Genomic DNA, 20,030 nt, shown 5'->3' with positions numbered 1-20,030 from the left:
CTAGCAACCTAAGTTTTCTTAAATAAACAACGGTGAAAAACTTTTCATTCCTGTTCAAGACTCCACTCAAGCTAGTCGTTAAATAAAATCCATTCTACTTTCAAACTTTGCTGTTCCGGTTCTTTCTAACAATCAAGAAATTTCTTCGGAGAAAGTCGTATGTAACTTCGTTTGTGGTAAAAGTATGGACGACTGTCACCACAGAACTGAAAAAAGCTGTTCCAATCGAGCAAAGCGGTGCATTTTGACGGTTCGATTGGAACAACTTTTGACAGACGTCCATACTTTTACTGTAGGGCTTTAATAGAAATCCCTTTATATATTTTGGAAAATTTTAATTGCTTAAATTTTGCTTGCTTAAAAAAATTAATTGATTATTCATAAAATGTACACGGCCAATCATACCAACTCAGCGACTGAGATTAATTGACTCAGAGAATTTTCTTTCCATACGAAATTTACTCAGATTTGGAATAAACTGCAGCTACTCACAAGCTACACTCAAAAATATAATAAAACGAATATAGATTAAAATTTATGCATTTTATGGATTTTCAAAATTTATACATCGGTTCGATTAAAATTTTCGTTAAAATTATACTAAGTCCGAATAACGGAGTGGAATTCGATCAGTGTTTACTAAAATGATAGCAAAAAGATCATCTGGATTCTCTTCCGAGCTTCGTGCTGGTGAAGAGCTTCGTCCCGGCGGATTTATACAGCGCATGTGATCAGCTAGACTGCGTAAGCACGAGTTCATTCTAATGAACATCGAAAAGGTATGTATTTTTTAATAATATTCATAAAAATAAAATAATTAAAAAACCTCCCTGAGACAATTTTAATTTTGATTTGAAAACAATAATATTTACCATAAATAAAATTAAGAAGCGAAAAATACATTCTCTCGAATAAACCGTATCTACGCATTGTAAGTATATTTCAATTTTATACTACGGAACGCATAAACCATTTTTATACTAAGTTTGCATTCTCTCCCTTTATACCGACCTTTGCGTCGATACGGAGAGTTGCGATTTAGCGTAGCTTTTATACTATTTAGATTTCAATATTTTTTGAGTGTATGTCAATCAGCGAATCCAAACACATAAAGCAACTAATAGTACGTTCAGACTACAGAGTTATAACATGTTATAGCGCTATCTTGATGGTGGTTTCTGTGTTGCAATTATTTAACAACCGTTATAACATGTTATAACTCGCCAGTCTGGCCGGCGTTTAACGATACAGACAAAACCCTTGCTACACACAAAAAAATAAAAATGGTTCTTATAAAAATATTGCAATTTCAATTCAAAAGTTTCCCGAATTTCGTAGTTTTGTGAATGAATGTAATTTTGTTTGTTTAAAAGTTTTTTCCTTCACTTTCGACTTGTAATTTTAAAAGCTCATATTTTTTTAAATAAAAGTTGTTAAACTGTCAAAAATATCAATTCATAACAAAGTTTTTGGCAACACTGGCCTTCTTTTGCCGCTCAATTTGACCCGATGTCATTCGAGAAATTGACGGCTAAAGTCATTGTTTATAAAAGCAATTACGCCCCTTTGAAATGTTGGCACTGAATTTTCGGTTCGTGGAAAGCTGAGGGATGTTCCTCGGTACAGCCCTGGCTAAAAGTTTTATCCTCTTTGTTTTATGCTGCATAGGTCATTATTGTGACAGTCCCCGTTGCCCTTTTTCCAATCCCCTTTTTGCACAAAGTTTGTTTATTCAACCAAAACAAACCACTTTTTCGCCTGTTGTGTACAAACAGTTTGAATTCGTTCGTGTCTTCTGGGAAAGTGTTTGCAATTTTGTGATATTTTTCGTGAATTCTGAGTGAAATAAAGTGGTCGGATACACGCCTCCAGTAGATTAAACTGAGTTCAATTCAGGTATGTTGTATTTTATTCATTTCCAATTGCAAAAATACAGATAAAATAAATACTCTTGCGTGTGCCAAAGACCGGCTCCGCCTTTTCCCGTGGCCGGACATATTTTTCTTCAGTTTTTTTTTGTGATCTGTTTTCTGTAAAAAAAATGGTTCAATGTCGTTGCTTGTAGAGATGAAGGATGAAAAATATGCTTTAGGTGTTTTAATATGAAAAGTTTCCGCTGTGTGGGACTTACGTGTAACTAGAATGGTAAAAATTGCACTTGAATAATGGTGTGTACGGTAAATACAGCAATATGTTTTGATACGCTCAATTAAGTTCAACATCGTTTCTTTAGATTTATAGAAAACTGTATGCAATGATTTTTAATTTGGGCTAAAATGTAGATATCTATCCTAGGTCGGCTATAACTGAGTCCAAATCTGCCTGCAGGGTACAGCACGTTTCCCGCGTTTTGTTGATTTCATCTTTGATTCGATCAACGTTCGCTTGCAGGAAGTAGTTGCCCTTCTTCAGCGACGCTAATCGATTCTCGTGTCGTTTTACCCGTGGCTCTAGGTTAATTTTCTTCTTCTCGTCTGGGGCGTCCTGTTGTTGGGATCAGTTGGGTTTATTTCAGTTAAGATAATAGTAGTTCTTCAGTTACGTACCTCTGCTTCATTCACGCTTTCATTATCACTTTCTGATTCTGATTCCGATTCGCTTTCCTCCTCGGATTCCTCTTCCTCCTCCTCTTCTTCAGGTTCCTCCGGTGGTGGTTCCTTGGGCTCCTCTCCGTCCTCGTCCTCGTCTTCCATTTTCATCATTGCAGCCATCTTTTCGACTTCCTTCTGCAGTTTTTTGTATTTCTTCAGCTCGTTTCTGATGGAAGAATTAGAATAACTCATTAGAATATTAAGTTCATAATTTTACTTTGATATCCTACTCACTTCAGCGCATACTGGTTAGTCTTCATGGTATATTTCAAGGCGTGCCGCTCGGCATGTTTCTCCTCTTCCTTTTCTTTCAGTCGAATCAGTCGAGCCGCCAGCATGTTGACCTCCCGGTTCAACCGTTTGGCTATCTTTTCGGCCTTCTTTTCCTCATCCTCTTCCTCTTCTTCCTCTTCCTCCTCATCGGGTGCCAGTTCCGGTGAGCTTTCCTTCTGATTAGCAGCCTCGCTGGTGCGACGCGGAACGTTGTCCGTGATGCCCTGTGGATGAACAATTGCACGGATTACGGATCACAAATATATACTACATAGAAGCACTACCAATACAAACTGCTCTGATTCTGTACAGATTTCAGTGCTACCTACTACACACAAATCGCTAAAGGACGTGTTTTTGACATTTTTGAGCGATCAAATTCAATTGAAAACGGAATTATCTAGAATTCATTTACCTGATGTTCCTTCAAATAGAAGTCATCATCCGTTAAGCACTGTGATCGAGAAATTGCGTTAGAAAATGTAAATCAAGTTAAGATTAAATATATCGATATCGAATAATAGGCTAAACTAGTAATAATGTTCCTGAACGCATGTTGGATTCCATGTTTTATGTTAAAATGTGCTAACTTCATTTATGAATGTTTTATGAATCTGAATGATTTAAAAATACTCTGAATTCAACTAATCTAAAAATAGGTTACGTAAATTTATCCCTCAATTTAGGATTATTAGAGTTTAAAACGAGTCTGTCTTGATTTTATTTGTGGTCCAGCATGTTAGTTTTCTACCAAATGAATTAATAAACAGTCCACAATGTTTTGAAGTTATAGAACACACGATATATGTTGATTTTTCAAATCCCGTGAATCAATGTGGCTGGAACTGCTCACAATCAGTTTTAATGAACTATATAATTTATTCTATCCTTCACAAATTATGGTTTAGTTCTTGAGTTGATTTCCCATATTTTTTTTTTCGATACGTAAAGTAAAATTTTCTCGCTTATTTTTTTTTGTGCATTTTGACCAAATTTGACAAGCTAAAACAGGAAATCAAAAGCAAAACAAAGTAAAAAATTCAACTAAAAATATAAAGTTTGAAGCGGTTTAAAGATAAACGAAGTAAAACATTGCGTTTTTTTTCTAATTACAGTTGCTTTGGTTTTTGTGAGAAGCAGAATGTATTTGGAGAAAATTGCCGAAACTGGAGTAAGCGCAAGTGGTTAAATTAAACAACGGCAGAGGGACTAGAAGCGGGTGTGAAATGTCCTACGCACAAAAAAGCCCGGGTAGGACAGTCAAAGCAATGTCCTATCCATGATTTTACATATTAGGTTCAAGATCTTGTATCGGAGGCACTTTACGGATACAGTTCAGCAAACCTTGAATGTCATGGCGATGGTATGCGTCGTGACAGATTTTTTTTTTTTTTTTCTATACCGTGCCTTTTTATTAAAGTAATTTTAACACTATTAAGGTCATTCGTGACAAATTTTGTCCTTTAGCTTGAGAGGCACTTTAGCTACTCTACACGGTGCTATTCAAGACTTGGTACCCGGGTGCCTAATCACATCCATATCGGTTATACAGTTGTGTTCAATAAAATAGCAGTGCCATCATGCTTGAGTACTTCATTCATAATTCATGTATGCGTTACTGATTTAAGCAACCAATCATTTATATGCATACTAGTGACATCTCCTGTTAATATGAGATACTGCTTGTAGCGTTACGATTTCTCTATGTTTACATTTTGATTTGAACCTGTTGCAACGTCCATTTTAAACTGTTCAAAAAAAAAAAATAGCAGTAGTGATTGTTTCTAGCTAAATTTTATTTTCGGGGGCGACCCCGGCGTAGTGGTTAACATCCATATCTCTCACGCCAAAGTCACGAGTTCAAATCTCACCCCCGGACAAGTCACGAATGACCCAAGAGTGTTAAAGTGACTATAATAAAAAAAAATATTTTCATCCATAATTTATGAAAGTTTTCTACGTTAAATCAGTCAATAAGTATGCAAAATCATATTTTTTGTAATCGTTAAATTGAACATACATATTTGTATTTCTTTGGCGAACGTTTCAGCTCAATTGATCAGCGAGAATTCCATTTATTTTAAAGCAGAACTGAGATCTTTATTAGAGTGGAGTTTTAGGAAAGCTCCGAAAACATGAAGACAGATCAGAGAATCGATGGGCCGTTCAGAAAATTTCAAGGAAATTGCAGAAACCGGAATTTCCGGAAACTTCGGTTTGCTCAGAGAAAATTTCTGGAACGCAATAAAAATTATATGAACATCCGGAAAATGTGAGAGTATTTCAAGGGTGTTATATCATGGAAATTTCAAGATCTATAGAAAATTCGAAATTTTTGCAAAGTTGATTAGAGAACATCAACGAAGTACCATTAATTAAAAAAGGTGAGAACTTTAAGCAAGCACAGATATTTTCAAGAAATTCCAGAGAACCTTATGAAATTTAGATATTTTTGATTATATTCATTATATTCAGTGAAGTTCCGACTACTTCGAGGACGATTAGATAACATCAGAAAAATCTCATTTACTCAAGGAAATTTGCAGCGACTTACAAGGAACATTTGATCAATTTAGAGAAATTAAGGTAAGCATTCTTCTGGCAGGGAAAACTAGTGATTTAAGAAAAAGTTCCGTGAGAGTTTATAATAATAAATATATTCATAAAACTTAAGGAAAATTGTAGAACTTAAAGGGAATTTAATCAATTCCATTAAAATGGTGAATTTTTTAAAAAAATACTAAGGCATGGCAGTCTAGAGATTTTTAAAGAAATTGAGAAATATTTTGGGCAGTTTTATAAACATCAGGAAACTCTAGACTATCGAAGAAGCTATGAATTAGTTTCGATGATTTAAACTTCAGACAGATCTTGAGACCTTCAGTGAAAATCATAGAACTATATTAATTATTTCGCTGAGGAGTGCTTATTAGAATCTAATTGAATAAGTCTAAAACATCAAACATTTTTTGGTATGCCATCAGAACGACTAATTTTCTTCGATTAGATCACTTTTTAGTCACTTTTTTACAACTTTATGTCACTATTTGGTCATTTATTTCAACATGGTCACTAAAATCACTATTTTGACAGCATTGATCGCTACCAGCCCTGCTATATGCATCAACTTGCTTCGATATCTGTGTGAAAACATAATGTTTTTCAATCACAAATTAGCGGCATGTTTCTGTTTCTGTTCTGTACAAAGTTCTGAGTTGAGGGTGGGGCAGTATGCGCCGTGTGGTTTGGTAGCTCCTAAAAGCCTTTGACGTTAAAATAGCTCAAACATCAGTTACAGATGATGGGAACCTTATAAAAGTGTTATAAATAAAACCTACATTTATACTTCCCGCAATAATAAGCATAACACTTACGAGACGCATATTACCCAGCGAAAAATAAAAACGCTATTTTGAGAAGATTTTTTGTAAAATCATTTTCTCAATTATGAATGCATATTTTTGCATGATGTTTTCGATAACATCAAGAAGATTATTCAGACTAACGAATACGCTAAAATAGATTGTGTATTTTGGATTAAAATGTAATGTAAATCGATAATTTTCTTAGGGGTGCGTATTACCTCACGTCCCCTTACACCAAAATGGCAAGACGGCGATGAACTGAGCGATGGCGACAATCTAGTTAGCAGTTGATGAAAGCCAAGCAGATTGTGCTGATTCAAGACAAAGCGACGGCAAATGCGCCATGGTATGCTTTGGAGTTTTCATATCAAAACGTTTCTAGGACAAAGGATGACTATTTTAAAACATATCACCAACCAAGCTTCACAGTATGAGAGCATTATGCTCGTTTGGAAAATTCAGGCTTGGTTCTTTGAGGGTGATCAGTGAAACGGAAAACCGGGAGAAACACGTGAATTTCGATGACAAATCGGGAAAAAATATACTTCGTCCTTTCGCCGAATGAGAAATAAAATTGAACCTTGAAATAATTCATAACCCTTGCACTGAACTAGATTTTCAGAATAAAGTCACTTTGATGAACTATTAAGAGAATGTTAGAATGTTTATTCAAAGCAATTTTGATGAGATTTTAAAAGGAATTCTAGGGATAACACCACGGTATTTCAGAGAAAATTTACAAGGGAGTTTCGGGAAGAAAAGAGAGTTTTGACTAGAACTGCAAGTCAATTATGTGAGTTCAGAGTAATTTCTTAACAGTGTTCACTCGGCTGTCGACAAAAGCAGGCCACTCTCGATGTGTGCTACGCGATCGTCTGTTTTCTCGGCAGCAACCATTGTGTGGTCCTCCTCATTGTTCTTCATCAGCAGTTCTTTCGGTCGATGCGTCGTCGACTTTGGAAAGCAACCGTTTCGTGATGAGTGTGTGAGTGCTGACCACGTTTTGCGTCCATTGCTGCAATGGACGCGCTCTGACCCTCGTTGGCGTACAACAATTTGCCATACAATGAAACCACTGGAAGCGGCTCCAGTTCTGATGGAGGAGGCTTTTTGGATAGCGGAAGATAAAGTGTTTATTGTGTTGTACCTTTTGACTATAGTTTTAAGATCTATTGTATAGTGACCAAGAATCCTCGGCTCTGTAAAGTTAATTCGGTTGAGCCTTATCAAATAAATTAATAAACAATAAAGTAATTTCTTAAAGTAGCTCTGTGGGCAATTGTATGACGATTGTGAAGAGGGTTATAGAATTCGTGAAAAAGGGTCATAATTCTACAGTTTGAGGGTAAAATTCTAAAGCAATTCTGCGAAGACTTAAGTCAATTGTAAACGATATCGTTTCGCATCGCATAGATTCAATAGAACTTTTACCAAAATTTAATTTTTACATGCCCTCCCGGCAACTAGATACCGTGGAACCCCGTTAATCTCAACGACACTTCATGCATATTAACGGGATTCATTTTTAATTTGAATGTCGTTTCGTATCGCATAGATTCAATAGAACCGTGCTGAGCACCAATTCTACCCACACCTGTACCCTACCTATCGACCCATCAACTCATGGACCGGGGACCAACAGTGTTACTTCCCTTCCGAAGCAAGGCGTGATCAGAGATTTTATAGATCAGAAAACTCCGGCGGCGCCGACTGGGATTGACTTCAGATTCTTTGGGGTGAGAGACAATCATGCATACCACTACACCACCGGCGCCGCTGTCGATAGAACTTTTATCTAAACTTAATTTTTACATCCCTTTCTAACGACATTAGTAACGTCCCAATAACGCGTTAATCTAGATAAAATTGATAAATAGCTGATTTTTAGCGATGGACCCAATCTTAGATCCATAGGTCAACATTAGAGACATTTCCCCTATTATCTGAATTCACTTAGAATGCTCCCTAAAATTCCTTTCAATTTGCTTTGGAGTTCCCTGGAATTTTAATCATAATCCTCATAATAGTCTCTTCAGAAGTACCTTAAACTGACTATTCTCAAAATTTATTTGGCATTATCATCATAATTCTCTAGCCAATGCTACAAAGTGTCAGAGTCTTCAAGTTGTATCCAAGTCCAAGAGCCATGATTTTTTTACGTAGGAATTGCATCTTTGTGGGCTATACTGCCCTGTGCGGTATAACAGTCCCATTCGCATATTTGTCGAAAATGAGTTATACATTGGAACCGATTGTCAAGTACCATCACTTTACAATGTTTACGAAAAACTTCCCACTTTGTTCAGAAAATGTCACGAAAAATACCAAAATTATAAAACAGCAAAAAAGGGGTTATCTTCCATTTAATTCCACTTAATTAATTTTGGTATCCATGACAGATACGTATTTCGACTACAATGTGCAGTCTTCATCAGTGTCATTCCCACTAAACAACTTATCAAAATCTAACCCCCTTAAGTACTCATCCCCTAGGTAAAAAAGTCAAGATCATAGGTATACAAATGAAATTAGTGTTTTTATGTTACTTCATACGCAAAGTTTGCGTTTTTCAGAGTTGGTTGGAAATGCTATCTAACATGAAGCTTTAGTGTGATAAATTTTTAGCTAGAGAATGGTATTAGAAGAGGGTAGGTAGATAGTTCCGTTAGAGTACGGCAGTATGAATATTGAATAGAAGTTGAAAATGAGCGAAGGGCCATTAATGCGACACTGCAAGTCAGTCGGTGAAGAAGAATTGCATTATAATACACCATCGACTGGAAATGCTTTCGGCAACGTGGGGCGTTAGGTAGTGATGAAACGTCGCTAGAACTATTGCACAGCCGCAGACACTATTTGAGCAAAGTCAAGCGCACACTTTTTTTGGGTTAGGCAAAAAAGTGTGCGTTTAACTTCTGCCGTGTAGGGTGCGCCTTTATGAGATGATTGGAGACTTGATACTTCTTCTTCTTCTTCTTCTTCTTCTTCTAAACCTTTTACGGTTCTTTTGCGACCGTTTTGCAGGTTCTCAACTTATTGTTCTAGATGCATTTCGTGACAAGCACAATTATACTCTATGCCCAGGGATGTTGAGAAAATGTCCAACCCGAACGATTTCCTCGATCTGACTGCGAATCAAACCCGCCGCCTCCGGCTTGGTAATACCACAGACAAACAGACATAACACTCGTTAGTTGTTCATCGAACAAGCATTTAACGGTCAATTTAAAAGTATCGTAGTTGGTAGTACCGCCACCTGTGGCGCGCATAGTCAATTCTCTTGCGATTGACGTTTACACACTACCGCCATCTGTTCAGCGTACTACCCACCACAGTGTACTCAACAGATGGCGGTAATGTTTTAGTGACGATGTTTTACAGTGAGAAATATTCAATGTGTTATGTCTGTTTGTCTGTGGTAATACCGTGCCTTTACCAACTATGCTATCTTAGCTTGACGCACGGTTTGAAAATCGTATGCGCTGTTATCAATCCGAGGTATTCAATTTAGTCGTGGTCTGGATATTTTTTCCCCACTGTGCAACGTTAACGGATAGTACGATAACTTATTTCATCTGATTCCTCGAACATTTGCTTATAAATGAGATCATCACTTTTCGATAGAATGATAAATAAACGTTGTTTCTAAAAATCTAGTTTTAAGAAAAATGCTAAAACCGAAATATTTAAATTTCTTTAGTCTTGATACCTTTTCTCAAGCTTTGAAATAGAATAAACGTACTAGGTATTTTTTATGAATTTAGTTAGTTTTCGGCGTCTTGAATGTTGTTCCCGGGATTTCGATCAATAAAATACCGAATCCCGGGATTATTCAAAACCCGGAGAACAGAACCCTCAACGCTAGACTTATTGATCCATAATTGGTTTTAGTTGATTCATAATTATTTTTTTGGAAAAGTTAGAACATACTGAGAAGCAAAGATGATTCATAAGACACGTGTGCGTGTGAAAATTTGCGAAAAAAATCTACGGCAACCGGTGGGATTTGAACCCACAAATTCCATCCAGTGTGCATTGCCAATTATACTACGGGTACCGCTAAGGTACACGAGTATTTGGTTGGTGGCAGTAGTGGGCAACGTATTTGGATGCTACACATCTCACCGATTTTTAGGCAAATTTTCTCACACACGTGTTTTCCCGATTATGTGTGCTTTGCTTCTCAGTATCTTCTAACTTTCCCAAAAAGCAATTAATAATTGACTGAAAAGTCGTTAAACATATAAAGTTGATCCATAATTTTGAGGTCAGTGTACTTGATGATGATACTTATGTGATCTAGTTACATTCATGGCTAGCAACACACAACCTTACCTGCAGCTTCTTCTCCAGTTCTGCAATTTTCCTCTTCTGCTCTTCGTTTTGCTTACTGGCTACATCTAGCTCCTTGGCCACGGTTTGATATTTTTCCTCGAGCTGCTTGGACTGCTTTTGTCCTTCGACAGCTTCCTTCTTCAGCGACTGGATCAATTCGGCATCCGGTCCGGAAATCGAGCTCTTCTCTTCTCCGCTCATCGGATTCCATCGCTCTCGGGACAGTTCACCCTCCAGGTTTTGTACCCGCTGCAATAGCCGTTTGTTCTCGCGCTCTAGTGCTTCGTTGTTGCGCAATTCCATGGCCAGCAGCTGCTTTGTACTCTGCAGATCGTCACGAACCTTATCGATGTCGTCCATTTCATCGACTTCTTCCTCGTCCGGTGGCGGCGCTTCCAAGTTAGCTCTAGATTCGGATTTTGCCAGCTGCTCTTCCAGAGTCATCTGCCGGCGGAATTTGCGTAATCCTTGTAAAATAGGCTTACTGCGGTCATTACATTTGGTCGGTTTCAGTCTAACGCCGCTTTGGATTTCTTTGAGGAGCACATTGTGAACCGTAGCTTTTTCAGTTTCAAAAATAAATTGATCCTTGACCTTTGTGATGGACTTGCAGTGCACGATCGGCTTCGATCTGGAAATAATAAAATGCATGAAAGCATTAGTAGAATTCTCCAAAGTCCCAGTGGACAACATTTAACACAACAACGACTATCAAGCAAACGTCAGATCTGCCGCCAAGGTTGACAATACCTATCATTGCATTCAACGTGACGCAGCTTTTTACCCTGTTCCACCTCCTTCATCATGTCGGACCAGTCCGGTCGCCTACGCGGTCGTTTTCTGCAATCGAAACAGGCATTGGGACGATTAGTGGTTAGTTCACCTGGGTTCTACTGGCCGACGGGAACGGTTCGGAACGACTAGTTGCGGTTTCTGATTAGATCTGGACTGGCACGGTACAACAATAGGAATGGATTGAGACATGCACAATTTGGCAATTTATGTTTGAATACTTAAATATTCAATAATGTAACCATAATTTAACGAATAACTTTGAACCATTCATCATAGCTAATTATATTGACCAAGCTGTCCTCTTGGATTATTTTTTGTGTCGAAATGTACAATATTTCATGCTTGCAACTTATTGTTCGGAAGCTTGGTCTATCGGGATCTTTGTTTGGAAGCTATACGCAGACTGCACAGATAAAAATTCTGAATTTTAATAGTGATGTAAACATTCATTCACGTAAACTTGTATTTCATTTCACGCAATCGAGCAACTTGTAAACAATGTTGTTTACAACAATAGGCTTTTGTATACAATATTTGCTACATTGCATGGATTGTCTCAGCACTTTACATGATATATAATGTAAACTTATATGATATGTGACGCTCCATTTATGTGCATTATACTGAACTGAAATTTACACTACTTTTTAGAACTGTGTGGGTCAATCGACTGGAAAATTGTAGATTCAACGGTTGATGATTTTTTTACTAGAAAGTAACAGCATGCATCATCACTTACAACTTCAAAAAGCTTGGTTTTATCTACACACTTAAAAATAACTAAATTTACACTAGAAGTAACCCATCTTTGATTATGGAACGTAAACAAACATGTCATGTAAAATTAAGTGTTCTCAAACCGAAACATACGCAACTCGATGAAAAGTACGATTGATTGAATTTATTTTCTAGTTTCTTTCAACTTATTCTTATGTCATTTGGGCCGCTTGCATGTGTCGGTCTCAGGGCACGGAAATTTACATGACTTTTTGGTAGTGTGTATTTACAGTCAAGATTTTTTGACGGTACATTGAATCTGACACTTTCCCAGAAAATTAACGTACATTCAGTCTAACGTACATTTTCCAAACGTTGACCTTTGAATATGTGACGATTACTTACTTCAGCTTTTCGATCACCTCTTTATGTTTATAGGAGATTTCATCTTTTTTAAATTCCGGTGGGGGTCCCAGCTTCGGCGGTGGTGGAGGTGGTGGTGGGATGTTTGATTTGGGCATCGGTGGAGGTGGTGGAACTGGAAGAACGGAAAAGTTATATTTTATTTTGCCAGATATGCTTGTTTGCTATCAATTGCTATCATTTTAATTTGCTTAAGTTTTGATTTTTTTTAAAATTTTTTTACTCAAAATAACTAAAATTAAATAACCGTGTACTTTTTCCCTATAAAAAATCCTGTTCCAGACGACATTTCGATTAGAACTGACGTTTTCGTGGTACGATTTGTTGAAAAATGTCGAATACGCCATTTTAAAAAAAGGTGCAATATTCGAAATGGCCGATTTTTAGCACAAATGTGAATGATTGCGCATAATAAATAATTTTGCACAGTTTCATGCAAATCGGAAAAGATCATTTCGGTGATATTTCCAATACTTAGGCGGTAGCGGAGCACCTCCGTGCTGCTAACTCACTGGTCTCATGCACGTTTGTAGCGCGGTACAGCCTCATAAAAAGAACTGTACCTGAAAAACGTGACGTGTTAGGGCAAAAGTATATTCTAGTGCAACTATTAAGGTGTCCGGCCGTTAGGCCCAAACATAATGACCATTCGGACTAATGACCGTTCGGCATAGTAACTTTCGGTGTAATAACCCAGCATCATCTATTACAAACATAGTGTTCAACAAGTTTCTGATCGATATTGAGGAATATACCGGATGCGTGATAATGTTTGCACCATCGTACAAATAAGGTTCTCGTTTCACCTGTGCATACAATGCCTTGGTTTTCTTTGCATGCACGTAACCTATAGCTCATACCGTAGTAGGCTGTGTATAAAAGAAAAGGATTTACTTAGTTTGACAGTTGCACCATGACGAAGTGGCAGCGTATTCGTGATTTGTCCCACGCGCAAATGTCGCAAAAAGACATTTCAATCGCCGTGGGAGTGTCCCGGTTAACCGTCAAAAGGGTTTTACATCGAGAAAAGAAAGGACAACAATCCGCGAAGGTGGCCACAGGTCGGCCGAGGTCAGCTCGGGTTCCGAGGGTTATCGCTGCTATCAAAAGGAAGATTCGGGTGAATCCAGTGCGTTCAATAAGGAAAATGGCAAAGGAACACGGGATCAGTGACTTTATGGCACGGAAGACCGTAAAGGAAGATTCGGGGCGAAGTCGAGGGCACGGAAAAAACTCACATGATTAGCAACCGCATCCGGGAGCTACGAGTCGAACGATGCAAGAAAATCTTGAACTTCCTTAAGCAAAAAAATCCGGTAATCCTGTTCACCGACGAGAGCATTTTTACTGTCGATCCCGTATCAAATTCCAGAACCGACCGGTATATTAGTTCTCTTCCGGCAAAAGACGTGGCCGACGAGCACAAGAACGTGTATCTGACCAAGCATCCTGCTAGCGTTATGGTGTTTGGATTGGTGGCTTCCGATGGCAAAAAATGGACCCGGTGTTCATTCCAGAAGGCGACAAGGTTAACACGGAGGTCTACATCGGGATTTTAAGTAAGTATGTTCTTCCGTGGATCAAAGGACAGTACGGTCCGAAGACAAATGTTGTATTTCAACAAGATGGGGCTCCGTGCCACACCTCGAACCGCACTCAGAAGTGGTTGCAGGAACATCTTCCGTTCTGGGCGAAGGATATGTGGCCGCCATTCAGCCCCGATCCTAATCCGCTGAATTACTCAATATGGCGCGTCATGAAGGCCAAGGCCTATGCTAAACGCCACCCGAGTACAGCAAGCCTCAGACAAACATTGACCCGTACCTGGAGAGAAATGGATCCAGACTATATTATTAGAACCTGCCGTGCATTCCGGAAGCGTGTGGAGGAAGCGAAAGCGAAATTTATGAGATTTTTCTTAATTTTGACATTGCTCAATGGTGCAAACATTATCACGCATACGGTATTATATAAGATGTATGTACAATGAAATTTGTAAAAATCTCGATTGGTTGCAGTTTAGGTTAATTTTGGAATGAACGCGGTTTTTTTTTACGCGGATTTCAGAATTACCGCGGTTTTATACGCAGATTTCGGAAATTACGCGGTTTTTTATGCGGTTTTCAGAATTTACGTGGATTTAGGATTTTACGCGGCACGTTTCCCCCGCGTAAAAAACGACTCCAGTGTACTTGAAACTTATAATAAGTAAGAGTTTTTTTGATAATTATTTTGGAAGATCTTTATTTTAAGCAGCAAGCAACTACACAACTCTTCACAACTCGATATTCTATAACTCGATGGCTTCAGCGGTCCCTTAATTTTTTATGCATCGAACTCTTTAAAACTTTGGACGATGTCCAATGTAGTGTTATTTTGATTCTATAACTTGATATGTCAAAGACAGAGCTTCTAAATTCTGTGATTTTGATGTTAATATAAAATCAACTTTAAAAACATGATAAGTAACCAGATCATCGAGAAAATTGTCAATACCTTTAATTTATAGCAGAGTATATCATGATACAAATCAAACCGGTTTTTTTAAATACTCAGGGCGATAGTGCCATTCAGAAATGTTCCTATGACCCAGAGAAGTGATCAAAAACAGACTATAAGCAAATGCGTTAAATCAAATCTCATGAGTTTTAAATGATTGAGTAAATGGTCAAAGCTTATCATGAACCAAAAACATACAACGAATTAAATGTCAAGAATTGATAGTCATATTGCATCTTTTTGTTCATATTGGCTTAATATTATGAATTAACTCTTCGGGCACCACACTGAAAATGGAGTCGACAATTTTTTCAAAATGATGTATCTCAGTCGCTATTTATCCGTTTTCAAATGTTTTAATACCGTTGGATAGGTCACATCCTAATTTTTTAATTAGCTTGTTATTCACGTTCCCTGATTGTGTCATAGCTTCATAAAATCAGGATTACCAAATTATAACAAAATTTTCGGAAGGTCATTATTCATTCTGTAGGGCAATTAAAAATGTGTGCATGGTGCATTCTATTAGATACTTTTATAGGCTTTCAGGAAAAAATATAAAAAGGACAAACCGATCAACTTCAACTTGCTGAAACGACATGTCTACCGAGTCGACAAAAACTGAAAAACCAAAAGATTGATTAACTATCAAACTCGTCATTGTGTGCTATGCTCAATCAAACCATAAAAAAGGAAAATTAATACCCTTTCCAACAAGATAACAACATCAAAAATACATGAAAATTTACCGAAGATATTACAAAAATAGTGAAAAGTGTGATTTAGGTGTGGTACTCGAAGAGTTAACTACTCAGAACTTCCGTAAATGGAACATTTTTTTGAATTTTCATAGATAAATAGGGCCAGGTATAATAATAGAAGGAAAAATTCGTCATGTTATTCTTAAAATTATGGACGAACAAAAAAAGGTTATTTTATAAGTTGATAATTCTATAACTCGATGGTTCCTTCAAAAGCGAGTTATGGAGAGGTGACTGTATTTATCAGTAGTTTACAAGTTAATTTCAAAAGATTGTTTTCCTATCAAACATAGAATTACTGCACTATGTGTGTTTAATGAAGAACAAAGAACAGTTTAATAGAGTTCGAAAAGAGAGAATTGTCCATATCTAGTTTAGAATAAGGAGAAGGTCTTATGATCATGATGACATTCAGTGTTCGGAAAATCATTCTCAAATCTCATTCATTGAGCCTCCCTGCGAGAATAAACTCGCGTGCGAATGCGGCAAACAAAATTCACGCTTGAGATTATCATGCATATTCACGCACTCACACTCACAACGCCGAAAAATCATTCGAGCTTTTAACTCATAAAAACCACTCAAACGTCAATTGATATCATGCCTATGCATGTTGTGTTAGTTTTCCAACCCCTGATGCACAAACAATAGTTATAACAATGAATAACGCCAAAACATAAAGCAATGAATTTTTGAACCTGAAAACTCATCGGTGATTTTTGCGACGTTGAATTTTGCAAGGCAAAACTCATAGGCGCATAAACTCATGCATGAGATTTGAGTTTTTGAGTTTTTCCGAACACTGATTGACATTACAATTCTTATACATTACAATTCTTACATCCATGTCACTACGTCCTGTGGAAGTGGTCCTCGTGTCAATATCTGCTTTCGCGTTAAACAATAGATTTAGCTGTCATTTTGCCGCAGTTTATCACTAATGGATACATTGTACGTGAATCTTATGAGCTTCCGGATTCTTCCAAACTTTGAGAAACCCTGGGGTTGTCATAATATAAAAAAACTCATAAAACCTGATAAATTTTAAGATGCTTGAGAAATTCTTTATAGTGTGTAAAATGTGCATAATTCTGGATCTACCAAGGAATTTGAAAAATTAAAAACTACATAAAACGCTTACCAGCTCCCACTTGAATAACACAGTGTAGAAAAAAGCAAAAATAATTACAAACGCGCATAAGGGTTAACTTCCGAAACTCTTCCAGGAGTACTACAAATATTCGATGCAATCAATTATACAGTTAATATATTTGTTGCGGCTGAAGAAAAACACCGTTACTTTCAGCTTCAAAACTGTAAATGTATTTGTTTAGATTATAGTTTAATGGTTTACAATTTAGACATTTAATGTACTTAAATTTCAGTGTTATTAACAAATAAATAGCCAATTATCAAATTATCTGCCATAGATTGTGGAACAGGTGAATCTAGGATATACATGTAATTAGTAATCAATTCTAGGTACCGTAAAACGGGGTATCTTTGATAATGCGGGTAACTTTGATAGTATAATGTAAAGATTAAAATTTAAATTAAATTAAATTTTAAATTACAAACATTGGTTCCATATTGTAGCTTATGGCATTTCCGTTTATATTGTATGTAGTTTTTATATAGTACTAGCTGAGTGTGCCCGGTCTTGCTCGGGATTCAATATTAGCTTGAGTTTATGCGCCGATTTAAAAAAAAAAGCATGCTATATTGTACGTAGCCCCCCCCCCACATTTTCTATCTGGGGGCTACCCCCTATGATTATCTCCTTATACCCCCCCACTCGCCCCCACATGCCTAATTTGGTTCCATTTGCTTGATTAGTTCTCGAGTTATGCAGAAATTTCTGTTTCATTTGTATGGGAGCCCCCCCCCCCTTACAGAAGGGGGAGGGGTCTCGAACCATCATAAGAACCTTCCACGGCCTCAAAAACCCCTGTATACAAATTTTCACGCCAATCGGTTCAGTAGTTCCCGAGTCTATAAGGGTCAGACAGACAGACAGACAGACAGACAGACAGACAGACAGACAGACAGACAGACAGACAGACAGACAGACAGACAGACAGACAGACAGACAGACAGACAGACAGACAGACAGACAGACAGACAGACAGACAGACAGACAGACAGACAGACAGACAGACAGACAGACAGACAGACAGACAGACAGACAGACAGACAGACAGACAGACAGACAGACAGACAGACAGACAGACAGACAGACAGACAGACAGACAGACAGACAGACAGACAGACAGACAGACAGACAGACAGACAGACAGACAGACAGACAGACAGACAGACAGACAGACAGACAGACAGACAGACAGACAGACAGACAGACAGACAGACAGACAGACAGACAGACAGACAGACAGACAGACAGACAGACAGACAGACAGACAGACAGACAGACAGACAGACAGACAGACAGACAGACAGACAGACAGACAGACAGACAGACAGACAGACAGACAGACAGACAGACAGACAGACAGACAGACAGACAGACAGACAGACAGACAGACAGACAGACAGACAGACAGACAGACAGACAGACAGACAGACAGACAGACAGACAGACAGACAGACAGACAGACAGACAGACAGACAGACAGACAGACAGACAGACAGACAGACAGACAGACAGACAGACAGACAGACAGACAGACAGACAGACAGACAGACAGACAGACAGACAGACAGACAGACAGACAGACAGACAGACAGACAGACAGACAGACAGACAGACAGACAGACAGACAGACAGACAGACAGACAGACAGACAGACAGACAGACAGACAGACAGACAGACAGACAGACAGACAGACAGACAGACAGACAGACAGACAGACAGACAGACAGACAGACAGAAATTCATTTTTATATATATAGATAGATAGATGTGTTACATATTTTACAAACATGTTAAAAAACAATTTTCGTGTTTTTCGTCTGTATTTCCGATATAGCCATCACAAATTCAATGTGGTATTCTTATTGCTTATGATGTTTTCTGATCATATACTCATTCAATGTTTCATATTCGAAGAACTAAATTGTTTGAGTTTCATAGATATTTGTGAAAAATTACAGGAAATCTGCGAAACTGTTTACCGAACGTTCAGCTGTTGAGATTTCGGTAAATTTTTACAGAAATCTGTAAAATAATCTTAGTGTGTACCTAGTTGCAGTATGCATGCGCTCAAAACTCTCGACGGTGCATAACACCCGTCGAAGTCGAACGCCGCGACCCAACATTGAGCAACTACGGGACGCCGGAGTTTCCCAGGACTACGCGCAGCAGCTGGAAGTTCCACTACCCACGGAAGAGCAGCTTGGCGCAGCTTCTCTTGAATATGGCTGGAGGGATATCCGTTCCGCCATCGGTAGTACTGCTGCAGCGGGACTAGGTACTGCAATCCCGGACCGAAAAAATGACTGGTTTGACGTTGAATGCAAACTGTTAGTAGAGGAGAAGAATGCAGCACGAGCGAGAATGCTGCAACACCGCACGAGATTGAATGTGGAGCGATACAAACAAGCGCGGAACAGACAAAACTCGGTTTTCCGAAGGAAGAAGCGTCAGCAGGAAGACCGAGATCGCGAGGCGATGGAAAATCTGTTCCGCGTAAATAGTTAATAGAAGCTAAATAGTTCGCGCAAAGGCTACGTGCCGCAAGCCGATATGTGCAAGAACTTGGACGGTAACTTTCTCTAACGAGTGTCAGGTGATTGAGAGGTGGAAGCAGTACTATGACGAGCACCTCAACGGTGAAGCAGCAGAAAACGAAGGTGACACGGCAACAGACCTTGGAGCACGCAGAAGACGACAGGCTACCGGCCCCTGATCTTCAAGAAGTTGAGGAGGAGATTGGTCGGCTGAAGAACAACAAAGCAACTGGTGTAGATCAACTACCAAGTGAGCTATTAAAATACGGTGGTGAATCACTGGCTAGAGCGCTGCACTGTATAGTAGGGTGCTTCATTCTGAAAAAAGTGATGAATTTCTGATGGGCCACCCTCCAGTTCGATTCATAGCCCCAAAATATGAACCTGTGCAAAAATTGGTAAAGATTGATGAAGGTTTAGAGGTCGCGCCAATGATTTGAAATTTGTATGGGAATTACTATGGAAGAATTTAAAAAATCGCTTATATCGCTATAACTTTGCTTCTACTTGTCCAAATGTCGAAAAAATTTAGTATGTTATTGCTATGGCAATAAACAAAAAGCCTACAGTTGCTACGCTCAGT

At 38.3% G+C, this 20,030-nt stretch overlaps 2 protein-coding genes across 5 annotated transcripts in view; one reads left to right on the top strand and one right to left on the bottom strand.

Annotated features, from left to right (window-relative positions):
• The first annotated feature begins 1,819 nt into the window (after nt 1-1,819).
• LOC135717164 (trichoplein keratin filament-binding protein) overlaps nt 1,820-20,030 on the top strand; it is a 100,133-nt gene continuing 81,922 nt past the window's right edge. The window contains exon 1 of the mRNA XM_065239123.1: nt 1,820-1,896. The gene's annotated coding sequence lies outside the window, so the exon portion shown is untranslated. The remainder of the gene's footprint in view (nt 1,897-20,030) is intronic.
• sals (sarcomere length short) overlaps nt 1,873-20,030 on the bottom strand; it is a 47,248-nt gene continuing 29,090 nt past the window's right edge. For 2 of the 4 annotated variants that reach the window (XM_065239118.1, XM_065239119.1), the window contains exons 3-9: nt 12,482-12,614; nt 11,315-11,404; nt 10,565-11,195; nt 3,280-3,318; nt 2,826-3,088; nt 2,547-2,757; nt 1,873-2,484 (exon numbers count right to left, since the gene is read on the bottom strand). In XM_065239118.1, coding sequence (XP_065095190.1) covers nt 2,287-2,484; nt 2,547-2,757; nt 2,826-3,088; nt 3,280-3,318; nt 10,565-11,195; nt 11,315-11,404; nt 12,482-12,614 — 1,565 coding nt within the window. In that variant the 3' untranslated portion in view covers nt 1,873-2,286. The remainder of the gene's footprint in view (nt 2,485-2,546; nt 2,758-2,825; nt 3,089-3,279; nt 3,319-10,564; nt 11,196-11,314; nt 11,405-12,481; nt 12,615-20,030) is intronic. The other 2 variants (XR_010520306.1, XM_065239120.1) reach the window with 2 other exon arrangements.

This window comes from Ochlerotatus camptorhynchus, unplaced genomic scaffold (genome assembly GCF_037179485.1).
Source record: "Ochlerotatus camptorhynchus isolate MF236.1 unplaced genomic scaffold, CSIRO-AGI_Acam_v1.1 ptg000051l, whole genome shotgun sequence".
Taxonomy (NCBI): domain Eukaryota; kingdom Metazoa; phylum Arthropoda; class Insecta; order Diptera; family Culicidae; genus Ochlerotatus; species Ochlerotatus camptorhynchus.
Note: the sequence above shows the minus strand (reverse complement) of the source record. Positions and strands in the feature narration are given on the sequence as shown.